Genomic DNA, 14,455 nt, shown 5'->3' with positions numbered 1-14,455 from the left:
GCAATGGGATCAAGAACACCCTTGTGATAAGGAGGAGGATTCTGAGGAGTCAGATGAGGAGGAACAAGTGACGGAATGGTTGAGACCTTCAGCCGGGACATTCGATGCTAGTAACCGCAGGGAGAGCGGAGGATCCGAGGTGGGATCCCGAGGGTTAGTACAATCCCGTCTGAAAGCCCTTGGAGAGGGGAAGGTTGGAGAAACGTTTGAAAGGACACCGGAGGTATTACAGGCCCATCAAGAAGCGCTGGGAGATGGCGCGACACCCGAGGATCTGATGCGGGTAATAAAGGAGGTGCTGGGATTACCAGACAACAGTCCTACAGTGTCCAATACTCTACAGACTCCCCTCTCCTATCAGGATGTGCCCAGGAAATGAGCCAGCAACGCAACCTGGTGTCTGAAGTTTTGCATGGAGGAGATTTGCCAAGCCAGCAACTGGGTTAGAGGATGGAGAGCTCGAGCAGTCGGCTGATGGAATCCACTCTAAGGTGGTGTGTACAGACCAGTGAGCAAGGTGTGTTGGATCACTCCAGGAGGCTGTTATCCCTAGAAAGGTGTACATAGAGTCTGGACCATACAGTGCGGGTAAGTGCAGTGAATGCTACCCTGTGTACCCTATGAAAGGAATATATCAGGAACAGCTCAGTTTTAGCATTCCTTTACAAAGGACTAACCAGTCAGCTAAGGTGCCTGTGGTGGGAGGGCTCAATGCACCACACACAGAGGACAAGACCCAGAGTCATGATCTGCTTGAAACAGCAATAGACCTGGGAGAAGTGCAGCTTCCAAGCTTTCCATTTTCATGGAAGATGAGGAACTGGTGAATGAATGCCAGTACCAAGAAGATGTTGGTGTCAAGGGTACCAAGGAGCTGATAAGGGCCGAGGACTCACCGCTGCAGGTGAGGTCTAGTCTGCCAGTGGCACCAGAACCAGCTGTCCAGTTTACTATGCTAGTGGAGGCCCAGCAATTATCAATTGAGGGTGTAGAAGACATTTCAGAACCAAGGGAGGGGGTAGAAGCTTTTGAGGGGGGAGCACATGGAGAAGAATTACAGATACTCACTGATCCCCTGCAGCCAAATTCGGCCCAGTGGTTAAGTGCAGAAGAAGAGCCCCAGCCACTGACTATCCCTGCCAGGTTCCCTGATGCAAGCCTGGTGATGCAGATTGTGCTACCCTGTGATATCTCAGAAGTAGAGGGAGTAATGTCACTCAAAATGGGGAGGGGGAGGTAAGCCACTGTCCAGATGCACCCGAGGTGATGGAGGTGGAGTTCTAAGGGACCAGATCTTGTTGATGCTGATCACTCTCCTCTCTGATACACCAAAGATAAAGGGAGTGTTGTCATTCAAAAAGGAGAGTGGTGAGGGAAGAACCTCTGATGATAGGCGATACCCACCATCAATCCGGCTGTTTAAACCCAGTGCCTGGGATACTGGAGGGGGTCTTAAAAACTGTGAACTGCTGAGCCCAGACCCTCCACCGCCAGATGGAAACGTAAGCCCACACTTGTTTGACCCAGGCAGTCCAGATGTGATGTCTGCCCATCCCAAATGGGTAACTCTTGTCACTGAATCGCAGCGACTGGAAAAAGTAGGGGAGGTTTGTAACGGACCCAGTCCCAGCTGGCTCATGAGGAGTACTTTTCGCCAGCCTGTTTCTGGATTCAGTGCATAAGTGCAAAGGGGCAGCAAAGAACTCTCTTATCACCTATACAGCATGCTGCCTGGATTCCCAATAGAACTGTAGAACTGGACATCACATATTATTGTGAAACATAATCCCTCTGTTATATGTGTTTGTGCTTATCAGGGAATAATATTTCTAGCCTGATGTTTTGTACAGAATGCATAAGACGATGTATATATATGAATGTATTGGTTATTGTGTTATAGTTTGTAAAATAATGTCCCCCCATGTGACTGCTCAGATATCCTGTGTGTTTGCTGTAAGGTAGATAAAGCCAGTCTCAGATGTCAGGCCATACACCCCCCTCATTCTTCCCCACACAATGGATTCCAGGCCACACAATCAGATTAATTAAGTAAGGTTAATTTAATTAACATCTATTGTAGCCCAGGGGACATGCCTGGACATGTGAAAGTAGGTCTGATCTGAAACTGTTCTAGGGGGGGGGGGCCTTATGGTAGGAAAGAAAAGGGTCTTATAATAGCAAACAGTGGCTATTGGGAGGGGTGGTCTTCTGTATACCGGCGGTCGGGCTCCCGGCGCTCAGTATACCGGCGCCGGGAGCCCGACAGCCGGCATACCGACACTTATTTTCCCTCGTGGGGGTCCACGACCCCCATAGAAGGAGAATAAAATAGTGTGGCGCGCATAGCGCGCCACCGTGCCCGTAGCGTGGCGAGCGAAGCGAGCCCGCAAGGGGCTCATTTGCGCTCACCACACTGTCGGTAAGCCAGCGATCGGGCTCCCGGCGCCGGTATGCTGGTCGCCGGGAGCCCGACCATCGGCCAGCCGTAGTGAACCCATTGGGAGAGTGCACGGAAGTTCCTGGCCTGAGAGGAGTGATGTGTTTGGCTTCTGAAAGCTACTGGTAAGATAGTGCTTCCAGTGTGCTGAGACCTAGAAGCATTGTACTGTGTGTGTATATTTACAATAAAGGACATTTGCCACTTTACTAAAATGTTTACCTGAGTGATCAGAGAATCTGTATCTTCACAAAGGCTTTCTATTTGAGGATGAAAAGTTGAAACTGTTGCAGAGTGGTGAGGCAAACACAATACAGTGGAAGTGGAAAATTAAAATGAGCAGCAGTTTTAATTATGTATTTGAAATAAGGAAAAGAGAGAAAGAGAGAGAGAGAGAGAGAGAGAGAGAGTCCGGAGAGGAGAAGGTTACAGTATTCTATGTGAAATATGATGAGAGCAAGAATGAGAGATTTGATGACATCATAGGTATGGAAGGCTTAGACCATTGAGTTGTTACAGATGTGGAAGTGGAAAGATTTGTCTGCATGCTGTATTGTAGTGTTAGATAGAAGCTAATTGCTTACAAATAAAGGCTTCAGATGTGTCCTAATACACCAATCCTTTTTATGCCATATGGCACAAGACAACTAGCGCAACATAGCTACTTCACCATGGATAATGACTGAAAATGATATAGATAAGCTATTAAGATATAAATCCTACAACACCAGGCAGTGTGTTAGGAATACAAAGTAAATGTCTAATTTCTGTAGCGGGGTACACTAGGGTTCCACAGGGAATAACATCAGTGTAGAGTAGGATCTTGATCCGTGGCACCAACAGGCTAAAAGCTTTGACTGTTCCCAAGATGCTCAGTGCCACCTCCTTTATAACCCCGCCTCTGTGCACAGGAGCTCAGTTTGTAAGTTGGTGCCTGCAGTGCAGGCAGCTAACAGGCAGGGCTGCTCCAGCAGCCTTAAGAAAAGCTATTTTAAAGAAGATAGAAGACTTCAAGGGCTGCAGCAGAGGCACTCTAGTGCTAGATATCATTCTGATATCTCCTGCTGCAGCTGCATCACCTCCCCCAGTGGCGCTGTATACTCCCGCGTCCCTGGTTGCCGGGTACTTACAGCGGATGCTCCGGTTATTCACCCAGGGCACACACACTAACTGAAGTTCTCCGGGATCGCATGGCTGCACTCAGGGAGGAAGTAAGAGGGTCCTCCAGGTGGGACCCGCTGGAAATCGTGATCTGCCGCGGCCATTAGGAGGTGGGCCAAGCACGCTGGCATGGACACTGTGGCAGTACAGGGACCCCACTAGACGACCAGGGCAAGGGCACAGATCGGATTAGGCTATAATCCATTTTATAAAGGCCCGCAGCACCCGGTGGTGAAGTCCAGCAAGGGGATAAGGCTCTGACCTGTAGCCCCTCCCCCAGCTCCTGGGCACCATTTAGAGTAAATGTTCCCGCCCTGGAGCTGCATCTCTGTCTCCCTCACTCCCTGTCAGCGTTTGTGCGCCATTACACACAGCTGCGCTGATTCTGGGACTGCTGGATGATGCCTCCTCTGTAAAGGCACCTGCATCATCAGCGCTGTGCATTTACAGGACACTTAAGTATTCTACATGTCGCTTAGACAGTGTTAGTTAAGAACAAGTGCATACTTCAGGGTTATTTAGTACAAATACCCTGTGATATTCATCCAGTTTTTACTGTGCATTGATATATCTGTTTATATACATAACCTTACTCAATGATAGTATTGCTAGTCCAGTGCAGTTTTATTGTTTGTCATAATTCCTGCATTGTACATGTGACCATGTGTGTGTGCATATAGCTGCTGTGTGATCTCTACTCCGTGTATCTCACTCCTACTGCTATCCCTATATTCTGTAACCTGAGGAGGCTCTGTGCGTCAGGGTTATTAGATAATATAGGTATTTCACAGGATATACGTATTTTGTATTTTTCTCTGTTTTTTTCAGTCACATTTTACCTTAGAAATCCTCTGTTTGTGCTGTCACACTGTGTTAGGTATTATGGGGTGGTCATTTCGAGTAGATCGCTAGCTGCATTCGTTTGCTGTGCAGCAATGAGGCAAAAAAAGGCACTTCTGCGCTTGCGTATGCGGCGCAATGCGCACGAGCGACGTACTATTACAACGGCCGATGTAGTTTCACACATGGTCTAGCAAAGCTTTTCAGTCGCACTGCTGACCGCAGAGTGGTTGACATGAAGTGGGCGTTTCTGGGTGTCAACTGACTGTTTTCAGGGAGTGTTTGTTAAAACGCAGGCATGCCAGGAAAAATGCAGGCGTGGCTGGGCGAATGCAGGGCGTGTTTGTGACGTCAAAACAGCAACTGAATATTCAGAAGTGATCGCAAGCGCTGAGTAGGTTCTGAGCTACTCAGAAACTGCACAAGAAAATTTTGTAGCCGCTGTACGATTCTTTCGTTCGCACTTCTGCTAAGCTAAAATACAGTCCCAGTGGGCAGCGACATAGCATTTGCATGGCTGCTAAAAACTGCTAGCAAGCGAACAACTCGGAATGACCACCTATATCTGCTGATTATTGTACCGTGTCGCCCGTTGTTTATGCTTTCATATCATATCAGCTACGGGGGGTGATGGGTCTGGAGCTGATTCTGCCGTGCGTGGTTATGATGTCCCAGATGCCTTTGAGAATAACATGGCTGCGGAGGGTTCAGGTTTTGGGGGTTCAGTACCCCCCAGTCAGTTTGTAACAATGGGAGCACATCAGGGCCCGCCTTGTCCTTTTCTAATTTACTGACTATGCTGGTAACTAGACTATGGGACCCCCTGTGCCTTACCAGCCTTATATGGTCCCTGCGGTTTATCTGCCATGGACAGATGCTCTGTCCACTCAGTTACAACAATTGAATAACTCTTTGGATAAACGTATTCCTGACCCTCGCCCACCTAAGACTAAACCTGAGAAGTCCTCTATGCGGGCTGTTACTTCCTCTCAATCCACTCATGTTCCGGATACCTCTTCCGATGAAGATGGCATGTATACTGACCCCACAGACTCTAATCATGACATTTCTGATGGGGAATCTGTTTCACAGGTGGATGTTCCTGATCTATTAGAGGCTATAAGGCTCATTCTTCAGATTGATGATGATCCTGAGAATGCTACTACATCTAAGAAACCGGACAGGTTCAAACGTCAGAAGGTTACTAAATTGGTTTTACCTCATTCTGACCACTTGGTTGACATACGTCAGGAATCCTGGGAGAACCCAGGAAAGAAATTCACCCCGCACAAGAAGATGCTAGCCCGCCATCCCCTTGCGGCAGAATTGAGTAAAAATTGGGAAACGCCACCGCCGGTGGATTTGCAAATCGCTAGGTTGGTGGTGTCATCTGCTCTGCCTGTCACTACCATCACTTCTCTCAAGGAGCCGAAGGATTCGCATGTGGAGGGCTGCTTAAAAGCTATCTATACCCTTGCAGGGGCTGCACATAGGCCCACCATTGCGGCTATTTGGGCCGCAGAAGCTATTGAGGTGTGCTCAGGAAATAGAGGCTGAGTTTCCATCCACTTTTTCTGAACATGCCAGACAATGTCTCTCTTATATTGTCACGGCATCTCATTACATTAAAGAAGCAGCTTCAGATGCAGGTGTTCTGGCGGCCAAGGGTGCTACGACATCTATTTTGGCTAGTCGTATTCTCTGGTTGCGGACCTGGACGGTGGACTTGGACTCTAAGAAAACCCTGGAGGTGCTCCTGTTTAAAGGAAACATCCTCTTTGGTGAAGATCTCAACAGGATTGTCGCTGACTTGGTGTCTGCTAAGACTGCATGTCTACCTAGTACTACTCCTTCAGCCCCGAAGGCTAAGAGTAATTCCTTTCTTTTTTTTCGCCCTTCAGGTAAAGCAAAGGGTCAGGCGAACACGAAACAGTCTCGCAATTCCAAACCACCAAGCCCAAGCCTAAACGTGCCTGGGCTGCCCGTCAGTCGGCTTCCAAATCTGACAAGCCTGCAGTATGATGGGGCGGGCCTCCCCCTGGGGGATCCCAGGGTGGGAGGCCGACTTCTACAGTTCACCTAGGTATGGTTGAAAACCACTTCAGATGCTTGGGTGCGGGAAGTCATCACTCATTGATACGCTATATCCTTCAAGACACGTCCCCATGCTCGCTGTTGCCTGACGGACATCCCTTCGAATCAGGTGAAGGCAACAACTCTCCGTTTAGTAGTACAATCCCTCCTGGACACCAAAATGGTTGTACCGGTGCCTCTGGCTCAGAGGTTCGATGTTCCTAGTCCCCAAACCGAATGGTTCTTCCCTGCCCATTCTCAACCTCAAATCTTTGAACAAGTTTGTGAGGGTCCCCAAGTTTCATATGGAGACCCTTCACTCTGTTCTCCTGACTTTGGAACCAGGGGACTATACGGTATCCCTGGATATACAGGATGCTTACCTGCATATCCCTATTGCCATGTCACATCAGCAATACCTGCGGTTTGCTATTGGCAATCTCCATTTCCAATTCCGGGCCTTACCATTTGGTACGGGCTCTCTGTATCTACGTAAAGAGGACAGACTCCGTTAGGAAGTCTGATTCTCTCTTTGTACTGTTTGGTTTTCACAAACGTGGCTGGCCTGCTAACAAGCAGACCTTGGCCAGATGGATTAGAATGGTAATTGCATATGCTTATGTACAGGCTGGCCTTTCAGCTCCTGCTACCATCAAAGCCCATTCTATTCGGTCTGTTGGACCTTCTATGGCGGCCCGCCATGGTGCGACCCTTGAACAATTGTGCAAGGTGGCTACATGGTTCTCAGTGAACACGTTCATAAGGTTCTATGCCTTCAACCTCCCAGGATGCTTCCTTTGGACGCCAGGTTCTTGTGCCCGCTACAGTGCATCCCCTCCATAAGGAACTGCTTTAGGACATCCCCAATGTTATTCCCTGTGGAACCCCAGTGTACCCCGCTGCAGAAAATGAGATTTATGGTAAGAACTTACCTTTGTTAAATCTCTTTCTGCGAGGTACACTGGGTTCCACAGGGCGCCCACCCTGACACACTTAGCTTCTTTTGGGTTGGTATGGCATTAGCCGCTGATACCTTCTCCTGTCGTGAGAATGTGGTGTACGTGGCTACTAATGGCTGTTGTCTCTTTTGCCTGCTAATGCATTGGACTGGTTAACGAAACTGAGCTCCTGTGCTTGGAGGCGGGGTTATAGAGGATACGGCACTGAGCATGTTGGGAACAGTCAAAGCTTTTAGCCTGTTGGTGCCTCGGATTAAGATCCTACTCTACACCGATGCTATTCCCTGTGGAATCCAGTGTACCTCACAGAAAGAGATTTAACAAAGGTAAGTTATTACCATAAATCTCCTCTTCATGAAATGAGTGATTATAAATGGAATGTGTATTGGGCTTTGGTGTGTTTTTGTAATTATTTATAAACTATTAGACTGTGAAAAGTGAAAGTGAATTAGACAATTTGCTAGCACTCACATAGAGCCAGGTTGTTACTGATGAAAACAATTTAAAAACACGAGGATAGAAAACTTTGCACAACTGATAATGTACTGTACTTATATGCTTCACCTCTATATTAAGAAACTTGTTTAATGGATGTCCAGCTGCAGTATATATTTTGTCAATTTACTGTAGAGACTGTCTTTCTGAAAGCTGTTTTGAGGTATTAACTGTAGTTTGACCTATTTCTCCACACAGCTTTCGGTACCCCTTCCCTACTCATGAAAGAAACTGTGACAGGATTTCGAAGAGACTCAGTAGTCATACCATGTACCTATACACCATCAGAACAACATGAGGAGGTTAGGATAGATTGGGATTTCAAGAGTATATCTCTTATATATAGGTTTCAGTCACAAGACCACATACCACTTGCCAACAACCGAGACAAAGTGTCAGTGGCTAAATCTCCCCCTGGCGATGTTTCCTTGACAATCAAGAAGTTAAATGTTGAAGACAATGGTGAATACAAGTGCAAAGTCACCTGGAAGGAAAGCAGTGGGAAGTTTGTTACCAAGGAAGACATTACTCACCTCAAGGTACTTAAAGGTAAGTTTATTAGCCATTATCATCTTTATAATTATTGTAGGTTTCTTGGGGGAGAGGGTGATGGGAAGTGGGGGACCCACCTTTGAACAGTGGGAAGCAGAAAGAGCAACAATGCAGTTATTTAGTGCAGCTACCAACAAAATGCCCATTTCACAATGCTCACTAATGTGCAAACAATTATATCAAACTATTCTAGACTGCAACATGCAGAAAACCATCTAGGGCAGTGGTTCCCAAACTGTGTGCCGTGGCACCCTGGGGTGCCTCAGGACACTTGCAGGGGTGCCTTGGATTGGTGTCAAGAACCAATTCGAATATTTATGGTCAATGTAATAGGCAAAACCAGTGCTGATGTCTTCCAATCATAAATGATGTGGACAACCAGAAGTGAATGCTGTCCCTCACCACATAACTGACCCTAAGGCTGACATATAAGCACATTTTACTTAATTCAATTTTTTTTTCTAAATTTCTCAATAAGAAACTTTTGGCCTAGGGGTGCCGTGAAAAAAAATTCTGATACTCTAGGGCGCTGTGATTCAAAAAAGTTTGGGAACCACTGATCTAGGGGGTAAAATAATAGCCTCCGATTCTGGAAAACTGCCACATTTCTAATTAGTTTCAAGTTGCCATAAGGTATGTATGAGATAGAGATGTGCGACACTTTTCGGGTTTTGTGTTTTGGTTTTGCATCTGAATCTCCATTTGTGTTTTGGATCTGGATTGGTTATGCCAAAACCACCTTTTCAAATTTTGGTTTTGGTTTTGGATCTGGATTTTTTGGAGAAAAAAAACACATAAAAACAGCTAAAATCACAGAATTTGGGGGTATTTTTGATCCCACAGTATTATTAACCTCAATAACATTAATTTCCACTCATTTCTAGTCTATTCTGAAAACCTCACAATATTGTTTTTAGGCCAAAAGTTTGCACCGAGGTAGCTGGATGACTAAGCTAAGAGACTCAAGTGGGCGGCACAAACACCTGGCCCATCTAGGAGTGGCACTGCAGTTTCAGACAGGATGACAGTTTTAAAAACTAGACCCCAAAAAGCACATAATGCAAAGAAAAAAAAATTGCAAGATGGAATTGTACTTGGGCCCTCCAACCCACCCTTATGTTGTTTAAACAGGACGTGCACAGTTTAATAAACCCATCATTTCAGCGACAGGTGGTTCCCCTGGAAAAAGCTTGCCAAGTTCTCAGAATCATAGCTAGATACAAAGAGGCAAGAGGAAGAGGACAGTGTCAAGAAGGTGATTAAAAATAAGAGAGGCACATGCAAACAGGAACAAGACACAGGCTTTCACCTCCACTCCTATATTGGTGTGGAACAGAAAGGACTTTAACCATGCAAATATAGAATTGCTACATCACTGGATAAACTGAAAAACTAGGGGCCAAAGCCTCCGAATTTGTACCCCTTTCTCCATTTTCAGGGATTAAGATAATCTGGGAGTTAACCACAGGATCAAGATTGGATATTTTCCCCTCCACGGAATCTGGAGACTTATTTTGTGAAAATCTCATGGATGTCTTTTTTCAATTTTTTATTGCATTTTTATCTACATATTTTGTGGTAGATGCCTTGTTTTCATTTTTCACAGCACCCAGTTACACGCATGTGAGCATACCTGTGTGTCCCAGTTACACGCATGTGAGCATACCTGTGTGTCTTGTTTATTTTATTCATATTTTTTTTTTTTTTTAAAGCAGCCCCTTAGATGTTTTAGCAGCGGATGCAATGCAAGATCAATGAAACTCTGTTCTTCTAACACGCAGAGCCGGCGCTACCACTAGGCAGCTTCAGGCAGCTGCCTATGAGCGCCGGCCACTGGAGGGCGGTACCGCACGCTGCTGATGAGTGCTCCTAGATTACTGTCTTAGTTCAGCTCCTCCTCTTCCTTAAGAGATGAGCAGCGGAGCAGGGATGCCATAGCCGCCCCCCTGTTATCAGCCGGCACACACAGCAGCACTGAAAATGTAAGTGTATATTACCTGGCAGCCGCCTCTTCTTATGTACACTGTCTGCTCTACCCTGCAGTCCTCTCCCCTCTCCCGAACATGAATGGTAAATACAGCAGTAACTTATGGGGGGGGTGCGCAGGCAGGGTCGATTGGAGCATTCCCCCCTCTACCTCCTCCCTAGCAAAGTCCGTCATTGATCCTCTTTCTATTCAGTGATTGCAGCAGTCCAGCACTAAGCAGCATGTGAGGATGCCACTGTACACACCTCCTTCCCTGTGATCTACGGAGATCAGCGGCAGCCCCTCTCTGCATGATTTATTAGGCTGTGCTGTGAGTGTGAACGGAGGTCATAGACTCGTAGGTGGTGGGGGAGGAATGCAGTGCAAACAGTGTCTAGAAAGTTATACTGTGTGCAGCCAGCTCCCAGCATGGTACTGGGCTAAGCATAAGGAGGCACAAGCCAGACCAAGCCAGGGGTGAGTTGTGCTGAACATTCAGCTTGTGGAGCTGAATAGGCTGAGCTGCAGTTTACAGAGGGACATGTAATAATAGCTAGCAGCAACAGCAGATGAGATCCTGTTCCCTCTCTCTCCCTGGCCACATTACACTCACTGTAGCCTGCACATCCAGCATTATGTAATCCCTGCCCTGCTTCACATAGGTAAGTGGCTGCAAATAAGGGTACACCTGCTGCTTTACAGCAGCAACCTCTCCTGGAGTTTAAAGATTCGCCGCTGAGCTGCCCGGCGGCGGATACGGCCAACGGGAGACCTGGCGGCGGAAGGGGGGGGCAGTGACGGGGGGAGTGAAGTTTCTTCACTCCCCCACGTCACCCGGCTCCATAGAAGTGCAAGCAAATATGGACAAGATCGTCCATATTGGCCTGCATGCACAGCCGACGGGGCACCAGCGATGAACGAACGCGGGGCCGCGCATCGTTCATCGCTGGAGCCTCCACACTGCACGATATGAACGTTACCTCGTTCATTAATGAACGAGATCGTTCACATCTTGCAGTCAAATCGCCCAGTGTGTAGGGCCTATAAGAGTCAGCACACCGGGCGGGATGGGGATGTAGCTGGGATCCCAGCATTCAGCATCCTGGCGGACCGAATGCCATCTACGGAATCCTGACAGCGGTCAAAATGCCAACGGCAGTATCCCAACAGCTGGGATCCCGAACGAAAGTTTAGAGTTAGGCTGCAGGGGGTGGGGAAGGTTAGGGTTAGGCTGCAGGGGGTGGGGATGGTTAGGGTTAGGCTGCAGGGGGTGGGGAAGGTTAGGGTTAGGCTGCAGGGGGTGGGGAAGGTTAGGGTTAGGCTGCAGGGGGATTAAGGTTAGGCTGCGGGAGGGGGAGGTAAGGGTTAGGCTACAAGGGGTGGGGAAGGTTAGGCTGCAGGGTGGTTAGGGTTAAACTGCAGGAGGGGGAGGTGAGGGTTAGGCTGTGGGAAGGGAGAGATAGGGTTAGGCTGCTGGAGGAGAGATTAGGGTCAGGCTTAGTCTGCAGGGAGAGGAAGTTATGGGGAGGATTAGGGTTCTCTTACCTAAACTCCCCTGTCAGGTTTTAGCCAGTCGGAATGCTGGCATCGGTATTCTGACCGCCGGCATCCTTACAGCCAGTATACCATACCCAACCTGCGGGATGTACTAATGGGAAAATGTGGTAAAAACCTAGTTTTGGGGGGTTTATCCACATTTCCCGTATGTACTAAGACCCGCACGCTGGGTTTCCGAAAGGGGGGAGGGGGCAGGGGCGGTATTGTGGAGCTTTGCCTAGGGCGCCTAGAAACCTTGCACCGGCCCTGCTAACACGGAGAGGTCTTGCGATAACCCTACGCAGCCCTTATATTGTATAATTATTAAGGAGAATATATTTATAAAATAAAGGAAAAAAAACCCTGTACAACAAATGCACATCTTGTAAATAATCCCAAAATATGGAACATTAATAATAAATCAAAATTAAGGTTAGCTAATTGGAGTCATTTATTTGAGTCCCTAACATGAAATAATTGAGAAGAACCTCTCTCTAATGCTGGGTACACAGTGCACACTATAAGATATATTTACTAGAGATGAGCGAGTTCAGACAGGGCACCCCTGGAATTATACAGCAACGCATCTGGGTTTATACAGCAGATAGGCAGCACCCCTGGACTTATACAGCAGATAGGCAACACCCCTGGACATGTACAGCATAGGCAGCACACCTGGAGAATTACACAGCACAGTAGACAGGCAGCAGCACCCCTGGACTTAAACGGCAGTGGGGTAGCACCCCATGACTGATAGGGCAGAGAGGCAGCACCCCTGGAAAGATGTGGCAGACAAAGAAAAGACGTGCAAGATGGAATTGTCCTTGAGACCTCCCACCCACCCTTATGTTATATAAACAGGACATGCACACTTTAACAAACCAATCATTTCAGCAACAGTGTCTGCCACATGACTGTGGCTGAAATGACTGGTTTGTTTGAGCCACCACCAAAAAAGAAGCAATCAATCTCTCTTTGCACAAACTGGCTCTACAGAGGCAAGAAGTCATCCTCATACTCATCCTCTGATTCCTCACCCTTTCAGTGTTTACATCCTCATCCTCACAGAGAAATAATTCCACACCGAAGAGGTGGCTTTTTTGGTATTTTGCCCTGGCATGACAATGGGCTTTTTCATTCCATGGCCAACAACTGTCTCCACTGGTGCCTTATTCAAACAAACCACATCACTATCAGAATCCTTATTGTCAACTTCCTCCTCAGCGCCAGCTACACCAATATCCTGTTAATCCTTGTGTACTTCTACAGTGACATCCTCAATCTCAATATCAGCAACTGGACTGGCGGTGCTTCTACCAGCCCTTGAAGGGGCATGCAAATGGTGGTAGGAGCCGCCTCTTCCCATACAGTCTTGGGAAGGTCAGGCCTAGACAACCGCGAACACACTTGGACTCTCCTAGGTGATTTGTGATATCTCTGAAGGCACAGTCATTTTTTCCTGTGCTTTAACAAGCTTTATTTTATTTTTATTTTTTTTAGAGAGGGTGTATGGCTTCCATCTTCATGAGAAGCTGAATAACCAGTCATGAACATGGGCCAAGGCCTTAGCCTTTCCTTGACAGTTGGTGTTGTGAATGGCATATTGCCAATTTTAACTTTCTTATCACAGAATTTTTATTTTTATTTTTTTTTGGTTCTTGGATTCAAATGCCCTTTATGACATTGGGCTTTGGACTTAGCAGACAACGTTGATGGAATTGCATTGTCAATGTCATGACTGGTGGCAGCAGCAGCTTCAGCACTAGTATTAGGAACTGGATGTGGTTCCTGATCTTTCACAAATTTTTCCTCCAAATTTTTATTCTCCATTTGACAGGAAAGCACATCTTTATTATTACAGCACCCAGAACATTGCCCCTTTATTTTAACAACACCCCTGTGATTTTACAGCATACAAGACAGGGCCAGTGTACCTTTAATTTCACAGCACCCCTGTAGTTTTACAGCATACAGGACAGGGTCAGAGTATGTTTATTTTGACTACACCCCTCTATTTTTACAGAATACAAGACAGGGCCAGTGTACCTTTATTTTCACAGCACCCCTGTATTTTTAAAGCATACAAGACAGGGCCAGTGTACCTTTATTTTCACAGCACCCTTGTAAGTTTACAGCATAAAAGACTGGGCCAGTGTACCTTTATTTTTACAGCACCACTGTATTTTTGCAGCAAACAAGACAGGGCCAGTTTACCTTTATTTTCACAGCACCCCTGTAATTTTACATCATACAAGACAGGGCCAGTGTACCTTTATTTCCACAGCACCCCTGTAATTTTACAGCATACAAGACAGGGCCAGTGTACCTTTTTTTCACAGCATCCCTGTATTTGTACAGCATACAAGACAGGGCCAGGGTACCTTTATTTTCAAAGCACCCCTGTAATTTTACAGCATACAATATAAGGGCCAGTGT

At 46.9% G+C, this 14,455-nt stretch overlaps 1 protein-coding gene across 1 annotated transcript in view; it reads left to right on the top strand.

The window, feature by feature from the left end:
* Positions 1–14,455, top strand: part of VSIG4 (V-set and immunoglobulin domain containing 4) — a 279,878-nt gene that overhangs the window by 100,488 nt on the left and 164,935 nt on the right. Inside the window, exon 2 of the mRNA XM_063935615.1 lies at positions 8,164–8,514. Within this exon, the coding sequence (XP_063791685.1) occupies positions 8,164–8,514 (351 nt within the window). The remainder of the gene's footprint in view (positions 1–8,163; positions 8,515–14,455) is intronic.

This window comes from Pseudophryne corroboree, chromosome 8, assembly GCF_028390025.1.
Source record: "Pseudophryne corroboree isolate aPseCor3 chromosome 8, aPseCor3.hap2, whole genome shotgun sequence".
In the NCBI taxonomy this organism is placed as follows: domain Eukaryota; kingdom Metazoa; phylum Chordata; class Amphibia; order Anura; family Myobatrachidae; genus Pseudophryne; species Pseudophryne corroboree.
This window is presented reverse-complemented; position numbering and strand designations above follow the sequence as displayed.